Consider the following 24547-nt stretch of genomic DNA (forward strand, 5'->3'; position numbering starts at 1 on the left):
GTGGCTCGTGAGATTAAAGGTTTTAGTGAAGGCGTTTCTCACCATACGGTATTCCAAGCCGAACCTGCTCCTTGCGGTAACCTTCCAACGCTGCAGCCCAGCGTGTCACCTGCTCCGATGTCTCATCGGACAGGGAGGACCGCTCTACTGCGATGAGCTGTCCCTCCTCCACCAACGCCCCATCTTCTCCAGCCGCATCCGGGTCAATCACAACTTCTACTGTTTCTACCGGCTTCACTATTTCCAGGATGTTTAGCTTCTCCTCCCCTGGGCAAAGACAAACGCCACACATTATGTTTTAGTGAAATTTGGGTTTTAGGACAATCATGTTCAACACTTCTGACTGAACTGGTACCTGGTTTGGCAACGATCTGCAGGCTGAGCTGCACTGTGCCGTCCGTCTTTACCCCCTGATCGAAGAGGCTGTGATCCGGGTGAAGCTGAAAAAAACAACAAAAAAACAAGCAAGTACAAAATATTTGCTTCAAAATATGAGATGACCTAATCCCACACCGATCTTACCTGAATGTCTTGTAAGCAGATGTCAAATCCATCCAGACAGAATTGGACGCGAGGCTCCAAAAGCTTCTTCAGATTGCCAATGGGCTCATTGATGTCAATATCTTGTTGAATCAAATCAGAAGCTGTGATGGTCTGTTCCTCAATGCTACAAATGCGAGACAATGAGAATGAAAACATGTAGGCTCCTCTGCACAAGTTTTAAGTGTTTAAGTGATCTTTTAGCTTACCCTTCCTCTAGGCATGCCTGTTTCTCCCGTTCATCAATCTCGATCTCTATCAACTCTTCTGTCTCGCTTTTAGACATCTTGAGTTACAGATCCCTTGAAGACAGAGAGAATAAGTTTTACTCAGATTCATTTCACTTAAAGGTTTAACACGAAAATGATCAAATCAAAACTAAAAAAGAGAAAATAAAAACAACTATCAGAAAGTTGATTTTTACAAGAGAATTTATTTTAAAATCAACTGATGTATACAAGATATACAGTACTATGACAAACCCCACTTTAGGAAACAAAAATAAGTAATTTTTAGCATTCAATTTTTCAGCTACATCATTTAGTTTCACATTTGAAACAATTCTTTATGTTGAACTATGGTGCCCCCTAGTGGTTCCTATAATAGCTCTCCCTCTATCATGGTACTGGCAATTTATTACATGAGGGTGATACTTTTAGTTATTGCAGCCAGTTCTGAGTAGGACATCTATGACACTTGAAGGATTTAATTGTATGAAGGTATAACAAGGTTTTAAAAAAACACCAAAAACTTTCATCATGCAGCTTTTGTGGATTCAAGTCATTTGAAAAAGAGGTGAGAGAAAAGTACCAGGGACTTTTCTCTGGTTTAATGCTACATAAGATGCTGCCCCTCCTCCACATATTGCTCTGCATAAGAGGTAAGCTGGCTGAAAAGAAAGTTATTTTTAAAAATGCAAATATAACTTTATCCACTGATGCTTGTTTTTCCACTATTGCATGTGACTCCAGAACTTATAATTGATGAAACTTCAGTGCCTTCAAACTGTGTGTGCATTAACTTTTATTATGACATTTGGATTCAGGCAGACTGCTATAATCAAGCCAAAATATGCAATACGTTATGATAAAGGGCCAAGTTGTTAATAATAAACAAGAATGCTTTCATTTGATTTGTCTGTAGTAACTACTTTAGGCCAAATCTAGGATAAGTAATTTATTCAGGGTTTTATTAGAAAGCCTAATGTCCTTCCAACAAGAATGTTTATTGCCCTGCATCAAGAACTTTGAAGTTTTGTCAGAGTAATGACGGCCAAATTCCTTAGCCACAATTACAGCATGTGGAACAAATTAATGCTGCTATATTTTTCAAAACAAAAAAGTTAACAAAATGAGGACAGAATGTACAAATGTATTTTTTATGGTCTACAATTAAATATAATTAAAGATCTTGAATGGGAAATCTGGGCTCATTTGAGACTTTTAAGACAAAAAACAACTATGATTAAATTCAAGACTTCCTAAATACATTTTGCTAGCCCTGTAGAAACCCTAGCTATCAAGCTGTGAAACACTCATTGACTTATACCTAATCTATGCTAATCTATAACAAACAGCAAAATCTATAGATTTATTACTTTATTATAAAATATTGAAGTTTACTTTGTAGGTAAGCTTTACCAGTTTACTAATAAACTAATTAGATGCTTTTTGTAAAAAATTTAGTATTGATTTAGAATGTATGCAATGATATGTAGACATGTGGAAAAAGATAATTGTACTGTTCTTGTCACTGCAATAACGACCAATCTTCGACTCTACCTTCATCCTGTGTGAATACTCCTACAGAAATGCATTTATCTGTGGTAACTACACATTCCTGGCTTTGAAAAAAATCATTTTTCAGTTAAGAGGTTTCTAAAACAGTGAATATCCTTTTGCGAATTAAAGCTTCTTCAAAATTTATACATGAAACTCAAGGTATTCAACATCGTACTGAGATTTTTAATTTGTTTGCTTTTATTTTATTTGTACTTTATCTCAAAACGCATGAATAGAGAAATCAAACTTACTGCAAAAGCAGATAGAACACAATTTAAATTCAATTAATAAAATCTGAAGGGTTGGAAGATTAATAAAAACACAAGTTTTGCACCATTAGTTGAACTATATATATATATAAGCTATATATATATAACCTGACAGCTTAAACCTCAACTTTTCTCACGTAAACAACATAATTATATGAGCAGCTAAATTTTTTCCTTGCTAGAAGGGCCTCCGAGTATCGCCTTCTCATTGGCCGCCTGGGACACTTCACTCCTGGCCACAGTCAGCCAAGGCGAGGTCGAGGCTGTGGGGTTCAGAGCCAACTGTTAGGCCTCGAACAACAAAACACTCTGTAAACATAACTATTAGTCCCAATTAAGTGCAATATGAATGTACAAAAGTCTATTTCAGATAGCAGGCTACACGTGTGGCAACAATGGAGCAGGCCCGTGTTGGACAAGTTAGCTACAAAACAGCAGCGCGGGGCGAGGCAGTCCATTACACAACCGTCCATCCTCCGCTGCCTCCAGCGCTAAACTACGTTTGAAATAAATTAAAAACGCAGGGAGGGTTACAACTTCAGCGCGGCCACGTTAAACGACACTATAACTCTGGATGTAGAAAACTTTTAAAACGGAAATAGAATAAACGGAAACAAAACAGCATAGGGCAAATGGAAAGGAGCCGGAAATCCTGGCTAAAGGTTTACGGCGTTACAAGACTTCCGAGATCCGCCGCTCGGATCAACAACACAGCCCGCTTCTTTTTTTTTTTACAGGAAAACTATTGCCTAAAATCCATCGTGATGTTACCGATTTTATTAAATTTATTGTGGCTCGTCATGAAGTGCAGAAGTACGAACTACAGTTCGTGTAATTCTCTCAGGATGAGTACCTACTGTCTGTTTGTAGGGGGTCAGCGGCGGCTCAGCTTCACCTTCGGCTAACAGCTAGCGTTTCGTTTCAGCGCTTTCTGTGTTCCCTGGACGACAAAAGCTCAACACCAGCTGTCTGTGGTAGTCTGAGTTTACCCACCGTCGGTAGGGCCGTGCTAGTTACCCGAATAGTGCTTGCCTGGAAGGTGGGCGGCCTCTTCCCACTACCCTCACTACACTTTCAGTAGCTAACAGGGTTAGCTTTGCTAATTCAGCTGTAAAATAGCGGGAAGAGTCGGGGCACGACTAAACGGAACCGCCTATCATTACACTAACATGTTACAAAAAAACTCATCCGAACAGATACACTTTTTGCGAATATCAGTACCTTTTAAAGTTCTAACTTTTAATAATCAGAAGTCCAAAATTCACCAGGTCGTGTCGTATCTTCAAGTTTTTGGGCCAACAACACAGCTACAGAAACGAGGGGCGGAGACTAACTGGTAATACTGAGCTCAAAACTTGCAAACAAAATACAGGTAGTTAGGAGAGACATGTGCTTTTTTTCTGGCTTAGCTTATGTGTAATAATTATGCATTATAAAGAGTTTCACAAGAGTGTTCTTTGGCCCATTCAAATGTTGTCATGTAACACAAATTAATGTTATGTATTGGGATTTTATTTTTGCACAATTGTTTTGAGGAAAGAGAGGATGGGTTTCTGAAAGCTAAAACAAATAGGCCATGTATATGGATTCAGTCCCACTGAGTAATTTATTTAGAAGAACCTCCCATTTCTGCAGTTGGAGCTGCATGTGTTTTTGTTACGTCTCTATCAGCTTTGCACATCCAACGATAGGAGGGGTTTGACTTGTCTATTCTAAAACATTTATCTTAACACCATTACTGTTCTGGCTGTATGTTTAGGGAGTTGTTCATCTGGAAAGTTGATCTCTTTCCAGTTTCAAGTTTTCTTACAGGATAGGCCTGCATTTAGCTCCATCCATCTTCCCTTCAAATCACCCGACCAGCTGTCCATTATGAAAAGTAGCATGATGACGCCACCGCCCTGACAATACTACTAATTAGATGATGATTGAATCTGTCATTTTAAAATGCATGTTACTATCAGTTTCCAGAAACAGGAGGAATACCTCATATCAGTTGGGTGTTGTAAGAGTCTATAATAGCTTTGAACTAAAGATGAACTCAAAAATTCATACATTGAGTTTCTCATAGCAGCATGAAAGAAAAAACATGACACTCTTGCAAGCCTAACTTTCACTTGTCTATCTTGGAAGCTTGAGAAAGAATAATTTATGCTTCATCTATTGCAACATGAAAACCTACGTAAACAAAGCACAATACATTTAAAAAGCAACATCAGAGCACTTGTATGATCCTATAAGTCCATTCCAATGATAGAGTATCTTCACATACACCATGTAACACTTGGTCTGCTAAAAAAGGTAGTACAACCAACAAGCAAGGTTTAGTTTCTGTTGACTATGTTGCATATTGAACTAGAGACATTTGGATGTTTCACTTCTTTTTAGCTGTAAATGTCAGGCCGCCACCTGTGTATATCTGAAGAGTATGTCTTTATGGATTCCTGCATGAATATATGGCTCTTTTTTTCAGTGAATCGTGTAAATACTCACTCTTAAAATTAAAATAAACTTGTATCAGTTTTTATGTGTTAACATCTATGTATTTTTATTTTCACGACATTGTCCATTCCTGGAATGTCTATTTTGAGTTGGAACATGTATTCACATCCACTAACAACAACCCTGTTCATGTTGTTGCTAATGCTCAGCTTAAATGTACATCAGAAATTTGGAAAGCACAATCAATTTAAAGAATAATGTAAAATAAAAAAAGGATAGAAAAAGCAGTCTATGAACAGGGGTGGTTAATGTATTCAGAAGTTGTACTCAAGAGTAGCACTACTTCCAACATATTCACACTCAAATAAAAAGTAAACCATCCAAGAAATTATTCAAGTGAAAGTAAAAAAAAAAATCCTAAAAGATCTATTTAATTTCTGAGTAACAGATCATAACATCTGATTTGGTATTTTGAAGTCATGTTAGACAAAAATATAAAGCTGTGTGCAGATTTTGGTATTTTAAAGATGAAAATGAAAATAATAATAAAATTACAATGTGACAAATTAATGCAGAAGAAACACTTCTCCAAGTTAACTTTTCCTTTTAAAACTTATGAAACTAATACTTACAGTGGGTAATCTGTATGTAGATCAGAATAAAGTACTTCCAATGACAATAATGTATACTGTAGTTTACAGTGTTCATAAACTGTACTTATATATATATATATATATATATATATATATATATATATATATATATATATATATATATATATATATATATATATATATATATAAATAAACAACTCAAGTAGAAGCATATATAATAGTGAAGTAAAAATACCGCTAAAAGTATTTTTTTTTTCCTGAAGGTTACGCAGGACAATTTAAATGAGTAAATGTAACTAGCTATTGTTGCCCCCTTCCGTAATCAGTAAAAAATAAGTCACGGTGGTCGGATTGAAGTAGAAACAATATTGGGTTAAATAAAAAGTACATAGACACATCGAGGTAAACTACAAAATACATCTTACATTGATTTATTTTCTTTTTCTGAATGCAGTTTCTTTAAATGTCGTTTTGTTGTGAAAATCGAACGTGAACGTTCTTTTATTGTGAAGAAAGCGTCCCGGAAGTGTACTAGTCAATGTAGCCCGATTTGAATAGCCAGGCGAGCCAAGATGGCAGAATACCTGGCGTCCATTTTTGGGACAGAGAAAGATAAGTAAGTGATTAATAAGTGCTTGGTTAACTAATATGTATTTTCATCGTCCATGTTTTTTAAATGAGAATATCTTTGAATATCGATGCAAACCTCACCCAGTTCTTATTGAAAAGCCGTAGTATTACATTAGCCGCGGCTGCTAGCGCTAGCGTGCTAAATTTCGTCGCAACGCGACAGTTAGCTTTTGGTCTGAATGAGATGGTCAATGAAAAGTGGTGTTTAGAAATCAGAATCTGTTTTTGACTGATAAAAATGATTTGATTTAGCATTAATACTGGTTTTACTCAAGCTACTAGCTCCCGTTGTGCTAACGTCAAACATTTCTTTGTTTGTAGCAGAAAACAACGTGATGCTCGTGGTTAGCTTTTCAATAAATTAAATTATCGTAACCTCTACGCACCCAAAAACTACTAATTGTAATTATCGTCTTTATTTTTGTAAATCAAAAATATTGGATATTTTTTCCCGGGTCTTTATGGTAAACATAAAAAAAGAATAAATCATTAAAATCTTCTTTTGTTGTTGTTAAACTGCCTCAAAGAGACTCGGGAAGCCAAAATCGATGAATAAATAAGTAGTTTGTTTTTGCATACAGTAGTTACCTCTATTAAGTTGAGTAAAACTAGTATTTACTAAATCACTTTGAGCAGTTAGTCCTCAAAAGTATGAAGGCAAACGTAAAATAAGACTAAAATGATCTGTAACTGTTTAAAATATTAACCATATGTGATCCGATACTTGATTCCATGTTTGGACACTTATTGCAGAAGAAATACTTTCTATAATGTAATATTGCATAAATGTGGAATACCTTGTTGTTGTACTAATGACCTAAACATAAGGTAACATTTATCATAAAATGAAGCAGGTAGATGCATCCATTTTTATTTTATTTACAGTTTGTTCTCTGATAATTTAGTATCTTCATATTAAAAAAAAGCAATTAAACTATATTACAATAAAGTCTTAACTGTATATGTATATTTAATTTGTGTTGTCTTCTGTAGAACTGTTGTGTTTTGTTTAACTGTATTGTTTTTGCTTTATTCTTTCCAGAGTCAATTGTTCGTTTTACTTTAAAATTGGTGCCTGCCGACATGGCGACCGCTGCTCCAGATTACACAACAAGCCAACATTTAGCCAGGTAAATACCTCTTTCTGACATTCTTCCACATATACAGCATAAAGTTGAGACACTTGTAACAAAACATACATTTTTCAATGTGAAATACCAGTAATAACATAACAGTATAGGATCAGATGGTGGCTTGACAGCAAAAAAAACCAAAGCTTATAATTTGACAACATTAAATAAAGAGCATCTAATGGCCTTAAATCAACAGTGAGAAAAACTACATGAAGGATGAGGTGAAACTTTTCTATTTAGTTAATTCTGTATTATGATAATAATATTACACAGTTAGATTTTGCTCTGAAAGACATCACTTAAGTAGAAAGCATTTCTTGTAGTTTGATGTTTGGCTTCATGTGCAGTATTTAAATGTGATTTTTTTTTTTTTTTTTTTTCAGACAATTGCCCTGCTGAATATTTACAGGAACCCTCAGAACAGCGCTCAGTCTTTGGATGGATTAACCTGTAAGTAAAAAATCTAAAATGCAGTAAAAGTATCTGTTTTTTTTTTGTGTCATCCATCTTTCTGTAAGATATTAAACGACATTAAATGCCCGGGAATTAACAGTACATTTACTCATGCTGAAAATGTTTGGTGTGAGCCCGTATTTAACTGTAATGTTGTTTTCACTGTAATGTTGTTTTCAGTGAATGAATTTAGGATGTTAATAGCTGAACATTGTGTTTTCTCTCCCAAGGTTTAAAATGACAACAAAATAGACACTTAAAATGTAATAATTTAATCTGATTCTTCTTTTAACTAAATTAATCCGAAGCTGGTAAAACTCTGGATTTGAAAGTTGATTTTATTTCTCTAATGCAAGTTAAGCTTACAGACATAGCAACAAACTATGTACTTTGAAATAATGATGTATTTTAATCAGTGCTGGTTTTGCAAAAGTATCACCAGAGGTGATTTCTTTCCACATGTGAGAGGCTTTCTGCTAACATGTAGTAAACATAGTTTCAATAATCAATTTTTATTTAGTACTCTCTGTTGCAACCATCAGGTACCGTCAGCGACATGGAGATGCAGGAGCACTATGATGAGTTCTTTGAGGTAACTGGTGATTCATATTCTTGGCAAAGATTTAGAACATTTATTAATCATAAATCCATAAACGTAGAGCTCAAAATCTAACTCGTAATTTTTTGTTTCTTACCTCTGCAGGAAGTCTTCACAGAGATGGAAGAAAAATACGGAGAAGTGGAGGAAATGAACGTTTGTGACAACCTTGGGGACCATCTTGTGGGAAATGTTTATGTGAAGGTGAAAATTGTTCTAAAATGAACACGTATTATCTTTGCTCTGCTGTGATGCTTCATTTGACTCCAACATGTTTTTTTATTTTATTTTATTAATATATCCTTTGATTGCATTATAGTTCCGTAATGAGGAGGATGCTGAGAAGGCTGTAATCGACTTGAACAATCGATGGTTCAACGGGCAGCCGATCCACGCGGAGCTCTCTCCCGTCACAGACTTCAGAGAGGCCTGCTGTCGCCAGTATGAGATGGGGTGAGTCCTGCATGACCCAGCAGAGCCTAAAAACGGGTCTGCATCATTACAGACATAAAAACAACCCTTCTGGAGAGTTAATTTCTTGCATTGGGCCACAACTTGTGCTTCCTGCACCATAAGACTTAGAGGTTTTACAACCTGCCAGCCTAAAATACAAAATTAATTTGCATTTTTAAAGCTTACCCCCTCACATAATTCATAAGGTTAGATTTTGATTATGAAATAAACTTTTAACTTCTGGCTAAATAAAATAAAGTATTATCAAATATTGTATAACCAGAAGAGTCTTTGTCTTTGCCTTGAAGTCCATTGAGTTCACAAAACCAACATGACATTTTTTATAGACTACAACTGCAAATGCTCTGTCATCTTTAGCGTCCAGCCTTGATTTATTAATCAAAAACAGGCCATGATCAGTCGACCTCATGGTCCTCAATGGTGATGATGCATTGCTCAGGATGGTTGGTCAAACCATTTTAATTCAGCAAAAAGTTGTTCCAAGTGTTAATTCACTTGGAACAACTTTTTGTTCCAAGTTGACTAAACACAAACGTTGCTGATTAATTTACATTTCAATCAGCAATGATGTGTTGGAGCAGGAGCACATCTTTAAAAAACAGGACATCAACATTCAGCAGTGGAGTTGGGTACGGCTGCTTTGGGCGTTTTTGTGTTTTTGCTTAAATAGTGCAACCCCATTTCTACAATGTGTTGTTTTTAGTGTACGTTTTCACTTAAGAATATCCCAAAGTTGTTTATTTTTTTGGTGTTTATTTTAAGCGAACGTCCTTCTCTCTGCAGGGAATGCACTCGTGGAGGTTTCTGTAACTTCATGCATCTGAAACCAATCTCACGTGAACTCAGGAGAGAGCTCTATGGACGCCGCAGGAAGGGGTGAAAACTTCTGTTCCATATTAAGACACGTTACCTGCCTCCCTGTGAAGTTGTTTTGATTGACGTTTTTTTCCCCCTGCTTCTTCTTTACATGTGCAGCCGCCACCGGTCTCGGTCTCGATCCAGAGACCGGGACAGAGGCCGTGGAGGAGGAGGAGGTGGAGGTGGAGGAGGAGGTGGAGGAGGAGGAGGCGGCCGTAACCATGAGCGGCGTCGGTCCAGAGACAGAGAGCGTTCAGGACGATTTTGAGCCACAAGCATCGACCACTCAACTCTCCATCCCTGAATCCATCACTGTGTTATTTTTTGTTTTTTTTTTAGTTTGTACCCTGCCTCATTTGGATTTATTACAAGGCAGCAGGTTTTCAAGATTTGTGAAAATAAGTTTCACCTCATTAAATTTAAAGTTTCTACTCAAAAAGGACGTGTGCTGACTCATTCATTCTTTAACAAAACACAAGTTTTCGTGTTTTTTGTCCAAGTTCATAATTTGTTGACAACGTTTGACTGGCTGTGCTCATATTTTTTTTGTTTTTTACTTTGTCCTCTTTTTCTACCCCACAATTTCCTTCCACACATCTTTCCATTAATATCCCTGCATACAGCACTTTGTAAACAGCCAGATTCTTTATCAATGTCCTTTTTTCCCTATTTGTAGAAGGTGTCATCGACCACGTGCTGGACTAATGCCTTGGGCATAATTGTGTTGATTATAACAGTCCTTCTTAAAAATGTATTTTGGTCTTATTCACTAATCCAATTCTCAAAATTAGCAGAAATAAGTCCTTGAAATTTATTGAAATAGTGAATAAATTAACTTTTAAATAATTCAAATATGTCGAGATGCATCTGGAAATTGCCAGGAAATGACCAACACCCTGATGTTCAGCTTTGATTTGGAGCATTTGTTTTCAGTGGCTCTGCTGCAGATAACTTGGATCAGCCTCCCAACTTTTAATTTGCATTTAGTTGGGACTATTTATCTAAATCACCACGTAAACTTTTCTGCACACTCAGATGCTTTTGGCTGATTCATGTGTGGAAATGATTACACGTCTCATGAATTCAGACATTATCCTCGTTTTCTTTGACCTTTTCCTCAGGATGTAAGCGTATCACAGGAAATGACTGGCAATCAAAGACATTCAGGTATTTCACTGATCTTGATTTAATCTCACGCTAATCTGATCTTTTAAATATTTGCAGATCGTGACTCATGCCCTTCAGATTCACGCTGAGGTCAGTCGGTGTTTTGGGTTTATGACTATCAGCTGTTATTCTAGCTCTGATCTGTTTTTTGATTAAAGGTTCTGCTGCATTCTTGTATTGCTTTCATAATTTTGATCTAATTTAATCCAAATTTTAACTTTTAATCAGTAATATTTAAGGATGGGCTGAAATTTCACCCTTATAATATAAAACTAACAAATTTAGTTTTTTCAGGGGGGGTTATGAATGCTATCATGAATTTTAGTCATTTAAATGGCAGTTTGTAATGAAAGTCTAAGTGGTTTTATCTTAATATATAGAAATATGCTGACTTATGCATACATTATTTGGACAAAATTACAGTGAAATTTTAAAATTAATTTAAACATGCAAATTTATTTTAAAAATGTTTCTTGTAGGAGTAAACGTCAAATCGATACATGCTGCATGTAGCTTTAAGCTACAAAAGATTTGGGCGTAAAAAAGTGATTACAATTCAGTCCAAAATACAAAACATTCTCATAAGATAATGATGTCAAACTTGGCAAACATGAACTTTTGTCGGGAAAAAGATACATTAAAAGTAAGAACTTCACATAGTTTATAAAATATTTTAAGATAAGTAAACCTGAAACAAAATACTTTTGGAATTCACAGAAAAATCAAAAATAAATTAAAGATAAACTAAAACAAGGATTTTAGTATTTCGGATGTATTTTCCAAATCTGAGATGATTTGTGATTGGCAAACCAATATTAAATATTATATGCTGTAAATTGATCCAAAAAGAGGCATAAACTCAAGAAGATTCGAAATCCTCTGAATCGAAACAATTGTTTGAAAAGTTTTGCTTTATGGTGCCACATGGGTGGGAATGCTGGAGGGGGGATCATGGAGTCAGGAGCCCCCTGAATCTAAGCAGCCAAGAGATTTTTACCTCAGTTTCCCCCTTTGAGTGAAATCATCCTGCACAATGCAACAGTATTCATTAAAATCTCCTTCTTTAATAGAGAGTGTAAAGTGTTGAAACGCAGAAGACTTGCATTCCCCCCACCAGTGCATGTCAGTGGTTTGGTCCCCTGCATGCAGCCCCCAAACCCCCCACACACACTGGGTCTGGGAAGGAGCCTCTTTTGTGTGGAGCAGGATTTGGAAGTGTGTCAGTCGTGCCCAGCCTCCTGTGAGTATCCTCTTTCACTGCTTCACTGGAAAACAAATGATGCAGCAGAATTTACTGAGACTTTATCTATAACTTGTGCAATTTGGTTGATTTTATTCTCTCCGTTTAATTAGATGTTTAAAACCTGTAAGGTTGACAGAGAGAGAAACTACCTGCTTCAAAAACTGGATAAACTGTTCACACTGTCTTCTTTACCTCAAATGCTACATACATGTATTTTATACAGCTTATTTTAACGAATTAAAGGTGCAGCTTCAAATGCAAAAGTAATTCTGATTTGCTGACTGTAACATGAAGTTGTTAGAGTTTTAGATGAGTTTAATTTTGGCCATAATGTTTAGAATATGTTCTGTTGCATTTTAAAGTTTAATGCAACATTCTGCTGCAGGTGAGCCATGCCTTCTGTGTCTGGAAGCAAATGCTTGAAAGATGATCAAACTCCATGCACAGATGAAGGAAACTTGCTGTACGCAGAGAAGAAGTGTCCCGTGGACGGAGTTGTTGAAATTTTCCCTGCGGCGCACAAGTCATCTGCACTCAGAGGAGACGACTGCATCGACGATGAGGACAAATCCCACCAAACATCTGAAGAAAATGGTGAAAAAGAGGAAAAGGCAGAAGAGACGGCTGCTCAGATAAAGTGGATTCGTCCTGATTTACCCAGCAGGTGCACCTGGAGGCCGGGCGCGCCGATGTCAGAGTCCCCTCACAGCCAACCACCACGGTAAGAGTCACACCAAAACAAAAATAACCTGCTAAAGAGAAGACAATTCACTTTTCTTTTTTTTTTTTTTTGAAGGTGTCAGGAGTAAAACAAAAAGGTGTGACAATAAAGCCACATTCTTGTCTTTCTAGTTTACTGTGCAGTAGTCCTAATTTGAGCCATAATATAAGTTAATATTTTCACGAGAAGAAGACAATGATATAAAACAGTACTGATAAATTTGAAAGCTGTTGTTTTAGGTGAAGCGCTGCACTCTTACAGCTCCTGTTTGTCCGCATCCCAGCATCCATAAATGAAATATATTAATGGTACATTGTGATGAAACTGTCAACATTGTTAATACACCATGTTCCAAATTATTATTGAAATTGGATTTAAGTGTCATAAAGATTACATTTTTTGTTGTGCTATTAAATTTATAGATGGTATTGTGTGTCAGGGCTCTTTGAATCACTATAATTAATTTCAGAGAGCTGGGTTGATTAGTTTGTCTGGTGAGCTCAATTAAAGGAAATCTACTTAAGAAGGATGTTCCACATTATCAAGCAGGCCACAGGTTTCAAGCAATATGGGAAAGAGAAAGAATCTCTGCTGACGAAAATCATCAGATAGTGTAGTGCCAAATGACAAGGTATGGAAACATTAGATATTTAACAAAAACTGAAGCGTTATCGTACTGTGAAGAGATTTGTGGCTGATTCAGAACAAAGATGGGTTTGTACAGATAAAGACATAATTAAGAGAGCAGCTGTTAAAATGCCCTTACAAAGCAGCAAACAGTTATTTGAAGCTGCTGGTGCCTCTGGAACCTCAAGGTGGAGGATCCTCCAGAGGCTTGTGGTGCATGAACCTGCTATTGGGCCCCTAACCAGAGCTCACAAGCAGAAACGGTCTCAGTGGGCCCAGCCGTACATAAAGATTAATTTTCAAACAGACTTGTTCACTGATAACTGCTGTGCAACCCTGGATGGTCCAGATGGACGGAGTAGTGGATTGGTGGTGGATGGCCACCACATCCCAACACAGCTGTGACGTCAGCAAGGAGGTGGTGGAGTCATGCTTTGGGCTGAAATCATGGGGAGAGAATCATTGGTCGGCCCCTTCAGAGTCCCTGGAGGTGTGAAAATGACCTCAGCAAAGTATATGGACTTTCTGACTGATCACTTTCTGTCATGGTTGAAAAAGAAGAGCTGTACCTTCAGTAGCAAAATCATCTTCATGCATGACAATGAATGCTGCAAGGAATACCACTGTGTCATTGGCTGCTATGGGCATGAAAGGGGAGAAACTCATGGTGTGGTCACCATCCTCCTCTGACCTCAACCCTATTGAGAACCTTTGGAGTTTCCTCAAGCAGTCCATCTGAGGGTGGAATGCAGTTCATATCAAAACAGCAGCTCTGGGAAGGTTTTCTGACATCCTGCAAAGAAATTCAAGCAGAAACTTTCCACAAAATCACAAGTTCAATGGATGCAAGAATTGTGCAGGTGATATCAAAGGGGTCCTATGTTAACATGTAACTCGGTCTGTTGAGATGTTTTTGATTGAAATAGCTTTTGATTTTAGTACATGTGACCACTTAATGCTGCACATTCAAAAAATGACCGTTTGCAGTTCTTTATAATCCATAAAATGTTTAGAAAATCTGCTGTGCATAATAATTTGGAACAGTGCATTTTGAGTTTTTTATTTTTGAAAATAATACTGTTCTCCTGGGGAGCTTTGTTCAGTAAAATTTGGTTTATACTGTAATAGTTCATGACTTGAAAATTATACTGCGCATCATTTGCATTGACCATTTAAGAAAATCTGAGAAAATATCACTTGCATAATAATTTGGATCACGATGTAGAGTCATTTGTCTTCTGTTCCCTGCAGCATTAAGCCGCCAAGAATCCTCCCCAACATCCTCGGACACATTGGATACACACCTATGGTCCGCCTGAACAAAATCCCAAAGGAGTTTGGGTTAAAGTGTGAAATGTGTGAGTACAACATGACCTTAGATTCCATTTAAGCTTATGAAGATAAGTGAGAGGGAAATGCTCCATTTCACAGCAAAAGACAAATTTCTTCATTAACCTTTTGAAAAACGCCACTGAGTGTACCTGTGTGACTTTCAGAGTCAGTCCGAAGTTAAAACAATACATGTAAAGGCTTTTGGAGTTGCTGACAACACAGTCGTCCTGTTAGCTTCCTGCTTACCTCTTACACATCAAGTATCACACATATCATGGCCTTAAACAGGGTGCTGGTACTGTGGGGGTTTTGTTTAAGGAGGCGGTGAGGTCCAATGGAGAGAAAGGTGAAAATGAAAGGCTCTTTGTTTCTTGGGCCAACGGAGAAAAACACACCCACCAACAAAACGCAACGTGAAACTTGAAAACATTCAGGATGCTTGGTAGAGAATCTCCTCTGCTGCCTCACAATTTGCTGAAAAAGAGAAGATTTTATATCACCTTGCAAAAGCTTATACCCCTCTTGAACTTTACAAACAAAATCTTCACTGAGGATTTTATGTGATAAACCAACACACAATACCTTGAAAGTGTGAAAAGGAAATAAACGATGTGAGTTTTTCCAGTTTTTAGTGAATAAAAACCTAAAAGGTTTGGTGCACATTCCAACCCACCCTCTTTGTAACACCTAGGTATAAACCAAAGCCACTAATTGCCTTCAGAAGTTACCTCGCAAGCAAAAAGAGGCCATCCGAGTGCAATTTAATCAGTATCTTATCTGTGAAGAACTGAGATTTGATAAGTGATCAAACAGCATGTTAGTCTGGAGCAGCTGCAGAAATCTGCGGCTCAGGTGGGATCACTAAGACATATTTAGCTCAGAAACATGTGGATGGAGGTGCTCTGTACCAAACCTTTTGGCCTGGGAGATGGGAATGACATGTCCCAAAAGACTTAAAGCTGTAGTTGTAATGAGAAGTCGATCTACAAAGAACTAAATACAGATAGATGGCACAATTTAAACTAAAAAAAAGGTAAACCATGTAGCTTTTCCTTCCATTTCAGACCTATGTGCTGCCTTAATCCTATCTATGAGCTAAAATCCTGTGTGAGATATGTGGTGCAAGAAACATGCAAAAGAGCTTTATGTTAAACCTCCTAAAAATATATTTGTTTGCTGCCTTTGAGACCAATTCAAATAAATCCTGCTTTACAACCAGCTGCTCATATTTTTAATTAAGTTCATGAAACAACACAAGACTGGTGAGAAAGAACTTAGACATGAAGCTGTATTTTTCTGTATGAAGATTGAATCAAAGCTTATCTTATCCATCACATACTAGTCATAATGACATTGTTGGGTCATTATTATATTAACTGTGATGAATTTCCAATTTATTCAACAAGAATTAATTTATCTGAGGCCTAAGCTGCTCGGGCGGCACTCAAAAGCTCTTGAGATTCAAGTAGATTCTCACAGCGTTTGAGTTTGTTTGTATATTAACAAAAGTTGTAGTTTTCAGACTTGCTCGCCCGCTTGTACGCATTCTGCAGCTTAAATGTAATCATGTGAGCTGAGAGCCCCAGCAATATGTAACCCAGAATAAAAACCCTCCTCCAAAAGACCACCAGAAAATGAACAGAACAATATAGGCATTATCTGCTTTCCGTCCCTTTACAATGCTGCTTTGACTGGACTGAAGGGCTGCAGACCAATTATAGACACATGCACTGGATGCTTCGTTGCATCTGACCCCGAATTTGTGCATGTCACGAAGATTGCAGTTGGCTGGCGCATGCAGCAGTTTGAGGGACGCATTGAGCGTGATATTTACCAAACGGAGATGTCCTGCTGGGTTATCTGTTGGCCTTTGTTGATGCCACAACCAAACTTCAAGTGAAAAATTTTGATTTGAAGATTAAGCTGTTCTTTAATTAGCTCTCTCTGCTTTGATGCCTGGGGCCTTGGGGAGGAAACTAAAAGAAACATAATTAAATGCTTAGCTAAAACAAAAGACAATGTACATCTCTGGAAAAAATTAAGAGACCACTTAAAATGATCAGTTTCTCTGATTTTACTTTTTATAGGTATATGTTTGAGTAAAATTAACATTGTGCTTTTATTCTATGAACTACTGGCTTTCAGACCTCAAATAATGTAAAGAAAACAAGTCAATATTCATTTAGAAACAACAATACTTATTTGGTGGAAAAACCAGGAGGTTTTCAATGCAGTGGGCTCTTCATTTTTTTTCCAGAGCTGTATAAATAAAACAAGGAGATAAGGATGCCCCATATTTATAAGACTCATTAAGGTGTTTCATCTCAAAATATTCATTATGGTAGAGTTTTGAAAAAGTAAAAATCTTAGCAACTTTTCCCAGTGGGATTTATTTGGGTCAATAAGGCAAGGCAGTTTATTTGCATATCAACTTATTACACAGATTACCAAAAAAGACGCAGGTAATGAGAGTAATATACATTAATAAATAAAACACATACAAACACAAAATACACATTAAATACATTAAAAGAATAGTATCGCAAATTAGAATTTTTAATCTGTTTCTTTTTAAAGGTTCATCAAAATCCATGGTTTTATGTTTCCCCATCCTCTTAACTGTTCATACAGCTTTATTTCAATGCCTCCTAAAAAATAAAAACTGTTTTATTTTCACCTTTAAAAAGAACATTTTTAGTTCTCTGGTAACAATCAACGTTGAAACACTGCGGATTTCTGGTATGTCTTAGAAATAAGAAAATCACAGTGTTGGCGCATCAGTTTCACAATCCAACTTCTTTAATATGTGGGATTAAAAGAAAAGTGAAAATGACACAGAATGTTTTTCATTATTATTTTATTTTTATGTCTCCTGGTTTAGTTGCCAAGTGTGAGTTTTTCAACGCAGGAGGCAGCATTAAAGACAGAATCACTATGCGGATGGTGGAGGACGCCGAGGAAGCCGGGATCCTCAAACCAGGGGACACAATCATTGAGCCCACCTCTGGTAACACAGGTACTTCCTGCTAAACAAATCCTTTACCTAACTGGGATTTTATTACTTGACGTGTGTCAGCCACCGTAAACCACCAGTTCTGTCTACTTCTAGGAATCGGACTTGCTCTCATAGCGGCTGTGAAAGGCTACCGCTGCATCATTGCGATGCCTGAGAAGATGAGTATGGAGAAAGTAAGTGCTTCCTGCATTAAGTTATTCTTAAGCAGACTGTCGCTCAACGCATGCAGCTGATCTTCCCCTGTGTTGTAGGTAGATGTGCTGAAGGCTCTCGGGGCAGAAATTGTTCGCACTCCTTCATCTGCAGCTTTTGACTCGCCGGAGTCTCACATACGAACAGCTTGGAGACTAAAGAGTCAGATTCCCAACTCGCACATCCTGGACCAGTATCGTAATGCCAGTAACCCCCTGGCTCACTACGATACAACAGCTGAGGAAATACTGGAGCAGTGTGAAGGTTTATTTTTCTTTTATTTTGAAATATGTTTATTATTAACATTATGGAACATTTAATGACTTTATTTGCCCAGTCAATTTCAGAATAAATGCGGCAGACACACAACTGAAATGATCTTTTTAGATCTTACAAAGTTACATGTTCAGGGTTCAAATACTTTTGTGGGATCTTATCAAAAAGTAGTTAAACCTACTATTGTTATTTACATATTCCCCTGAGTTTATATAAATATATATAATTTTTTTAATTATGTTTTGCTGCAATCACAGCTGAAAGTCTGATAAGAGTATGTTTCTACCAGCTTTTCACTCTAAGATTTTAGCCCATTCATTTTAGCAGAATTGAAAAAAGTATCTGACAGACTAAATGTTTTTGTGTCTTTACATTGCTAGTTTTAAATATCAATAAGTAGGCCTGTTTAGAAACTATGTCCATAAATGTTATGATCCATTTAATTAAATTTGAATCCATTCTTCTCCAGTTAAACTCATAAATGACATTTTGATAAATTAAGAAAATATTACTAATTTGTTGTAGCTTAAGCAAGCCAGTTTTAATATGTTTAAAAATGTAATGCATTTCTTGGACTTGAATATTTTCTTCTGCTGAAATTCATTTGTTGAATTCACTCTTATAGATAACTAATCGAACTAGAAAAACGTGCATTTCCTGTGAAAATGCAGTGTGAATGCTGTATGCTGAATATTTTTAGTGAAAATTGAAGACGCATTCGAGACTTTCAGAAATGTAAGAAACAGGCAGAAGCAGCTGAATAAAAAAAAGCCTGCAAAACACAAATAAAAACTGTAGAAGAGTGAAAACTTACAGTCAATACAAAAATCCCACCAACAATTAATAAAATGAGCTAAAAAACTGAAGCTAGCTTTAGAATAGTCAAAATGCTAGACAACATGCTAGCCTAGGTTAAAGCTAGCATGTTGACCTACACAGTAACATCCTCCATGCAGTGTGAAAAACCTTTGTGAATGCTAAAATTAGCTTAAAAATGTAAAACAAGCTAAAATAATAATGATAGCATCAAGACTAGCCCTAGCATGTTGACCTACAGTTCCTCCATGCAGTGTGAAAAACCTTTGTGAATGCTAAAATTGGCTTAAAAATGTAAAACAAGCTAAAATAATAATGATAGCATCAAGACTAGCCCTAGCATGTTGACATACAGTTCCTCCATGCGGTGCGAAAAGAACAGAAGACGGACTAGCTTTTAAACAAGCTAACAAGCTAGCACCAAATATAAATCACTGATTAACAAAAATTCCAAACCCTGCAGATTTTTAACATGAAAAAAATGTTTTTAAATGATAAGTAATTACTTAGAGAGAAATGTGATTTTTCCTTTCAGGTAAACTGGACATGGTTGTAGCTGGAGCAGGGACCGGTGGTACGCTCACAGGCATAGCTCGAAAGCTGAAGGAGAAGTGCCCCAATGTCAAGGCAAGATCTACATTAAACCCACACAAACCCACTCAATAATGATTTACCAACCAATGCTGCTTTGATTTTATCTTAGTTAACCACAAAAAATAAAACAATTTTCCTAGGAAACACACCTTTTACAAGTCTGTAAGTGCTTCCTGTGTAATTTGTTTGCAGATAATCGGTGTTGATCCTGAGGGCTCTATGCTGGTTCACTCAGAAGAGCATCAAAGTGCTCATTTCGAGGTTGAGGGCATTGGATATGACTTCATCCCCATGGTGTTGGACAGATCTGTGAGTGTTAGTGTGAATTTGGAAATTTAATGAGTTGTCAGCTAAAATACAACTTCATTTTTCTCTTCATCAAACTTCCAGCTTGTCCACCAGTGGTACAAAGCGAGTGATAAGGAAACATTTAACATGGCACGCAAACTAATAAGAGAGGAAGGCCTCCTCTGTGGTGAGTTTGGACCACTGTTCAGCTTAGCATGTCAGTTTTTTAAAGACTTTTTGTGTTGCTTTGTATTAATAGTTAAATTTGTTGATGATCCAGGTGGGAGTTCTGGCTCAGCGATGGCGGCAGCAGTGAAAATGGCTCAGCAGCTGGAGGAGGGACAGCGCTGCGTGGTCATCCTTCCAGACTCGGTTCGCAACTACATGTAAGAGAATAAACAATGTTATAATAGCCAAGACTCTAAAATAAGACCTCCCACAGTCTGTTAAACCGGAGATAAAGTGAATATTAATTCACGTCTGCATTTTTAAAGTTCTGATTGTTTATTTTTAGAGTGGTTTTGTGCCAAGAATATATCTAAACAGTTTAAATTTGATTCTGGTTTTGACGTTTCTCAGTTTGTTTTCAATCTTCAAACTCTCGCAGTATTCGACGCAGATGGGAAACAGGAAGCCTTTATTGGTTGCAACCTTTGCCATTTGATGTCACGAAAGTTTTTGTTTACATTCATAACTAAAAATATATGCTCAACATTTTGGTATTTCCCATCATTTTGGGGATGGATTTCACTAATTGATCCCTTTCTTGTAAGGCTTTACAATGTAAGAGAACAGTTAAGAGTTTAAGTTAAATGTGAGTTTGTTTAGTCTTGATGACGCCGTCCTTTTTCTTTTAAATTACAATACACACCTTAATATTCAATTGGTCCATCGACACTACTTATTGTAAATATGTGTACTACTAATAAGAAAGAAAGTACATTTTGCATGTTAAGTTTATAATTTACTATTTATTGTAAGGCACAAATTAGTAGAGTAGTAGAATAAAAAAAGATGATGAAAGGTTTTGTGGGATAAACTGGATCATGATGATGAATGTGGTTCAATCTACTGTCTGATAAATACTAAACTCTTAGTTTATTAGCTCCAGAATGGAAAAAAAAACTACCTGCAGGATTTAATCTCCAGGTCGAAGTTCCTGTGCGATCAGTGGATGTGTGAGAAAGGTTTTCTGGAGAGTCCGAATGAGATCAAGCCCTGGTAAGAGTGAAAAAATGAAATCTCTCCCGTTTGGATACAATGGGACAGCTGGATATTTTCACATATTTCTGTTGAAGGTGGTGGAACGTGACAGTCCACAGTTTACACCTCTCCACTCCGCTCACCTTGGCTCTATTAATGTCCTGCCAAAAAGTCATCAAGATTCTGAAAGAGAAGGCTTTTGACCAGGCTCCAGTCGTCAGTGAATCTGGGTATGTTCTTTAGATTTTATTTGACTGGATTCATTTTTGTCAGATTGTATTAAACCCTAGGGTATTTCATCTTTTAATAGCACAGAGGACAATAGAATCAAGTTGTGTCTTTTATGAAACTCCAACTTGATTCTTCTTTTCAAAGAAAAAAAAAAAGTATTTTATTTGAATATTTCTTGATTCATGTGGTTCTGCAGTGAGATCATGGGCATGGTCACTCTGGGAACCATTCTTTCCAGTGTGCAGGATGGAAAAGTCAAACTATCGGATCCTGTGAGCATGGTGCTCTTCAAGGACTTCAGACAGGTCAGTCTGCTGGTGGAGACACTGAATCCTCTGCATCATGGACGGCTAACATGTTTATTATAACATGTTTGCTTTTAGGTGCGCCTGACGGACAACCTGGGGAAGTTATCCTGCATCCTCAAAACCCAAAACTTTGCCCTGGTGGTGGATGATCAGACCCAACGTAAGAATATTTTTAGTTGTTTTGTCCTCGCAAAGGCAGAAACAAACAAGCATGCTTAAAAGCTTAAATTCACTACTTTGTGTCCACCTACTGGCACGACTGCGGTATGTTTCCTACATAATTCTATAAATACTATACCTTTGCAACTCTGTGAAAAGAAATTCATTCAAAATGTGCTTTTTGTGTGTTTAAAATCACTATTGCCTATAACTGGAAATGCTTCCAGTTCCAGTCTGTCATTTTAATGTGTTTAAATAGATTTTAAAGTAAAATATCATTTGCTTGAGGTCAATAAAAGCATTAGGCTGAAAGTAACACTATAATTTGACCGACATGTTTCCATTTGACTGAAGTCAAACAGACTTGAATTTCAGAAAGGCAGTTATTGGGAGGGTATCAAGGATTTTTCACTTGACATTAAAAAACAAGATGAAACCTTTTTTTTCCCAATGAATTCTTCGTTGTTTTCTGTAAAATCTTTTGATTGTTGCCTGCCTCATTTCCTGTCAAAAACAAAGTCCCTAGTTGAATGAAAATAATTTGAACTTTTTAAATCTAAAACTGCCAGGTGTATGAGTAATTTTTGGCCTACCTGTACATCACATCTTAATGTTTCACTGAAAGAGATTTTATGACAGAATTTTGCTTTTCACAATGATTTCTTTGAGTTTAACCAGTATTACCAGTGAGACGTTTCTGTTTCTGTCCAGACGATGCGGCGGGTTCAGTTTGTCCGAGGCGGAACGGGTTTGGCGTTGTGACGGCGATCGACCTCCTGACCTTCATCACCGCACATGAGGGACAGGATCACCCATAATCCTCATGTTCGCCCTCACGCAGTCAGGCAGCAGGTTGTTTGGAGGATTTCACCTCCTTAATTAGGTTGTTTAAAAAAATAGCCAGCTCAATAAAATGAAAATATTGTGAGGAATTATGCTTCATTTAGTCATTTTGTTTTGTTTTTCAACATTGCAGTAGATGTAACTACCTTAAAAACATTCAATGGTTAGAATATGATTGATAAGAAAACTTTCTACGCTTCAGTTTTATGTTACTTTTATGAAAAGTTTGTAGAAAAATTGCAGATGAAAATTTCTAGTACGATTTGTTTTATATAGTTTAGGTATACACAGATTATTTAAAGTATTTACATGAGCTAAGGAGTTGATGTGATCAGTTAAGGGATTTGCAATAGACACTTCAACTTTTTTCATCATTAACTAACAATGATTAGTGTGTTTAAATGGATATTGTGCCATTCCTTCCAGTTTTTTTTGCTGTATTTTCTTTCTTTTTACTCTATTTGCCTCGGTAATGTTTAAGTTTTTTTTCCTTGATAGATTTAATGTCTCCATCTGGTGGTAAAACTTTAGCAAAGAGAATTACGGAAGTGTTTGAGTGTGAAATAATTTGTTGCACATTTAAGCTATTTTCTGTTTATGTTATTTTTCAGTTGAATTAAGTATAGTCAAAAAATAAACATGAGTAAGGCTGTAATTTTCCAGACTGAGTTTGTTTCTCACTTGTTCTTGAATTTCTTTGGACCATGACATGATGTGTGGCTTTGAGTTATTTTAACCTACAGGTAATGTATGTTGGAGGCAAGCTTTGTCAAGTGAACAGCACACTGTGGATGAAGGATTTAATTTTTAAAATTAATCATACATTCACGAATCCCAAAACAGGATGGAGTGTCTCATTAAACCACAAGAGGGCAGCATCGTCACACCAAAGAGAAACGGACAGCAGCATGGACAAACCTGAGTGATATTTCAAAAACTCACATCTCCTTGTTTGAACCGAGCCCTGGACTTCAGTCATTTCTAATTCAATTCAATCAGCAGTTGTTTCTCATTTTTCGTCAAATTACTGCTGAAAGCCTTTCCGTGATTCAATGTGACTCTGGGGGAGAAAAGTGGCTCAAAGGATTGAATTAAAATAATCTCATTTCATCTTTCAAATATGAAAAGCTTTGAGGAGACCCTCGAGAGAGAAACACATAAGGCCTCATTATAATCCGTTTAAAATGCATCATGCCCAAGTCTTATTAATTGATTAGGAGAATTTATTTGGTGTAATTGTAGTCTTATTGTTTCACACTCAATCATCTCTTTGTTTTTCTATTTTTTTTAAATCTTTTTTGCACGACTGAGCTGCAAGCTTCCTGAATCAACTTTATTCATGACAATAAAGAAGGCAGTTCTTCTTCATGAGTATTTGAGCATAATAATTTTGTTTTTTAAAAGTACATTTTGAGAGTAAGAAACTGCTTGTCTTGACCTTTTCTATCCATTTCCATCCAATGATAATTCAGACAAAAGGTTTCTCTTTTAAAAAAAAAAAGCTAATTTCCTAACTTCCTGCAGCACCTAACTGTGCTACAGTGCTAATGCTGACTTGTTGATGAACACAAACAGGTAATAGAGGTTTGCTTTTAAGTAACCAGCAGAACCCATAGTAATAACTAAAGAAAGTAAAACATAGTAATTGCAATGTTGTGAAGGAAAAGTAAAAGTCTGGCAACATGAAGTTGATAAAATTATCTTTAAATCTTCTTTGCTTTTTTCCTCAAGGCCAGAGG

At 36.6% G+C, this 24547-nt stretch overlaps 3 protein-coding genes across 5 annotated transcripts in view; 2 read left to right on the forward strand and 1 right to left on the reverse strand.

Moving 5' to 3' along the window:
* gabpa (GA binding protein transcription factor alpha subunit) overlaps window positions 1-3897 on the reverse strand; it is a 10247-nt gene extending 6350 nt beyond the window's left edge. The window contains exons 1-5 of one of the 2 annotated variants that reach the window (XM_023337146.1): window positions 3812-3897; window positions 750-842; window positions 523-667; window positions 356-440; window positions 43-267 (exon numbers count right to left, since the gene is read on the reverse strand). In XM_023337146.1, coding sequence (XP_023192914.1) covers window positions 43-267; window positions 356-440; window positions 523-667; window positions 750-826 — 532 coding nt within the window. In that variant the 5' untranslated portion in view covers window positions 827-842; window positions 3812-3897. The other variant, XM_023337147.1, reaches the window with a different exon arrangement.
* On the forward strand, window positions 3840-23472 carry LOC102225606 (cystathionine beta-synthase-like). 2 transcript variants are annotated; one of them, XM_023337145.1, is made up of 16 exons: window positions 3840-3926; window positions 11017-11049; window positions 12030-12923; window positions 14802-14908; window positions 17764-17898; window positions 17992-18071; window positions 18150-18354; window positions 19718-19809; window positions 19969-20085; window positions 20167-20251; window positions 20345-20450; window positions 21214-21285; window positions 21363-21497; window positions 21695-21803; window positions 21882-21966; window positions 22677-23472. In XM_023337145.1, the coding sequence occupies exons 3-16, from the start codon at window positions 12595-12597 to the stop codon at window positions 22781-22783; spliced, it is 1764 nt and encodes a 587-aa protein (XP_023192913.1). In that variant the 5' UTR covers window positions 3840-3926; window positions 11017-11049; window positions 12030-12594; the 3' UTR covers window positions 22784-23472. The 2 variants fall into 2 exon arrangements, with proteins under 2 accessions (XP_023192913.1, XP_005798185.1); XM_005798128.2 differs by lacking the exon at window positions 3840-3926 and having other exon boundaries at window positions 10318-12199; window positions 12588-12923.
* Window positions 6162-10225, forward strand: LOC102233388 (splicing factor U2AF 35 kDa subunit-like). The gene is made up of 8 exons (XM_005798073.2): window positions 6162-6262; window positions 7319-7406; window positions 7793-7859; window positions 8405-8454; window positions 8566-8664; window positions 8780-8913; window positions 9718-9810; window positions 9910-10225. Exons 1-8 carry the CDS (start codon window positions 6219-6221, stop codon window positions 10058-10060), a joined length of 726 nt encoding a protein of 241 aa, XP_005798130.1. The 5' UTR covers window positions 6162-6218; the 3' UTR covers window positions 10061-10225.
* Window positions 23473-24547: the final 1075 nt, after the last annotated feature.

This window comes from Xiphophorus maculatus, chromosome 7 (assembly GCF_002775205.1).
Source record: "Xiphophorus maculatus strain JP 163 A chromosome 7, X_maculatus-5.0-male, whole genome shotgun sequence".
In the NCBI taxonomy this organism is placed as follows: domain Eukaryota; kingdom Metazoa; phylum Chordata; class Actinopteri; order Cyprinodontiformes; family Poeciliidae; genus Xiphophorus; species Xiphophorus maculatus.

Coding starts and splice junctions, on each gene's coding strand:
- LOC102225606 (XM_023337145.1), top strand. CDS start 12,595: ATGCCTTCTGTGTCTGGAAGCAAATGCTTGAAAGATGATCAAACTCCA. Junction 20,086..20,166: donor CCATGGTGTTGGACAGATCT/GTGAGTGTTAGT, acceptor TCAAACTTCCAG/CTTGTCCACCAGTGGTACAA. Junction 21,967..22,676: donor GGTGGATGATCAGACCCAAC/GTAAGAATATTT, acceptor GTTTCTGTCCAG/ACGATGCGGCGGGTTCAGTT.
- LOC102233388 (XM_005798073.2), top strand. CDS start 6,219: ATGGCAGAATACCTGGCGTCCATTTTTGGGACAGAGAAAGATAA. Junction 6,263..7,318: donor TTTGGGACAGAGAAAGATAA/GTAAGTGATTAA, acceptor TATTCTTTCCAG/AGTCAATTGTTCGTTTTACT. Junction 9,811..9,909: donor TATGGACGCCGCAGGAAGGG/GTGAAAACTTCT, acceptor TTACATGTGCAG/CCGCCACCGGTCTCGGTCTC.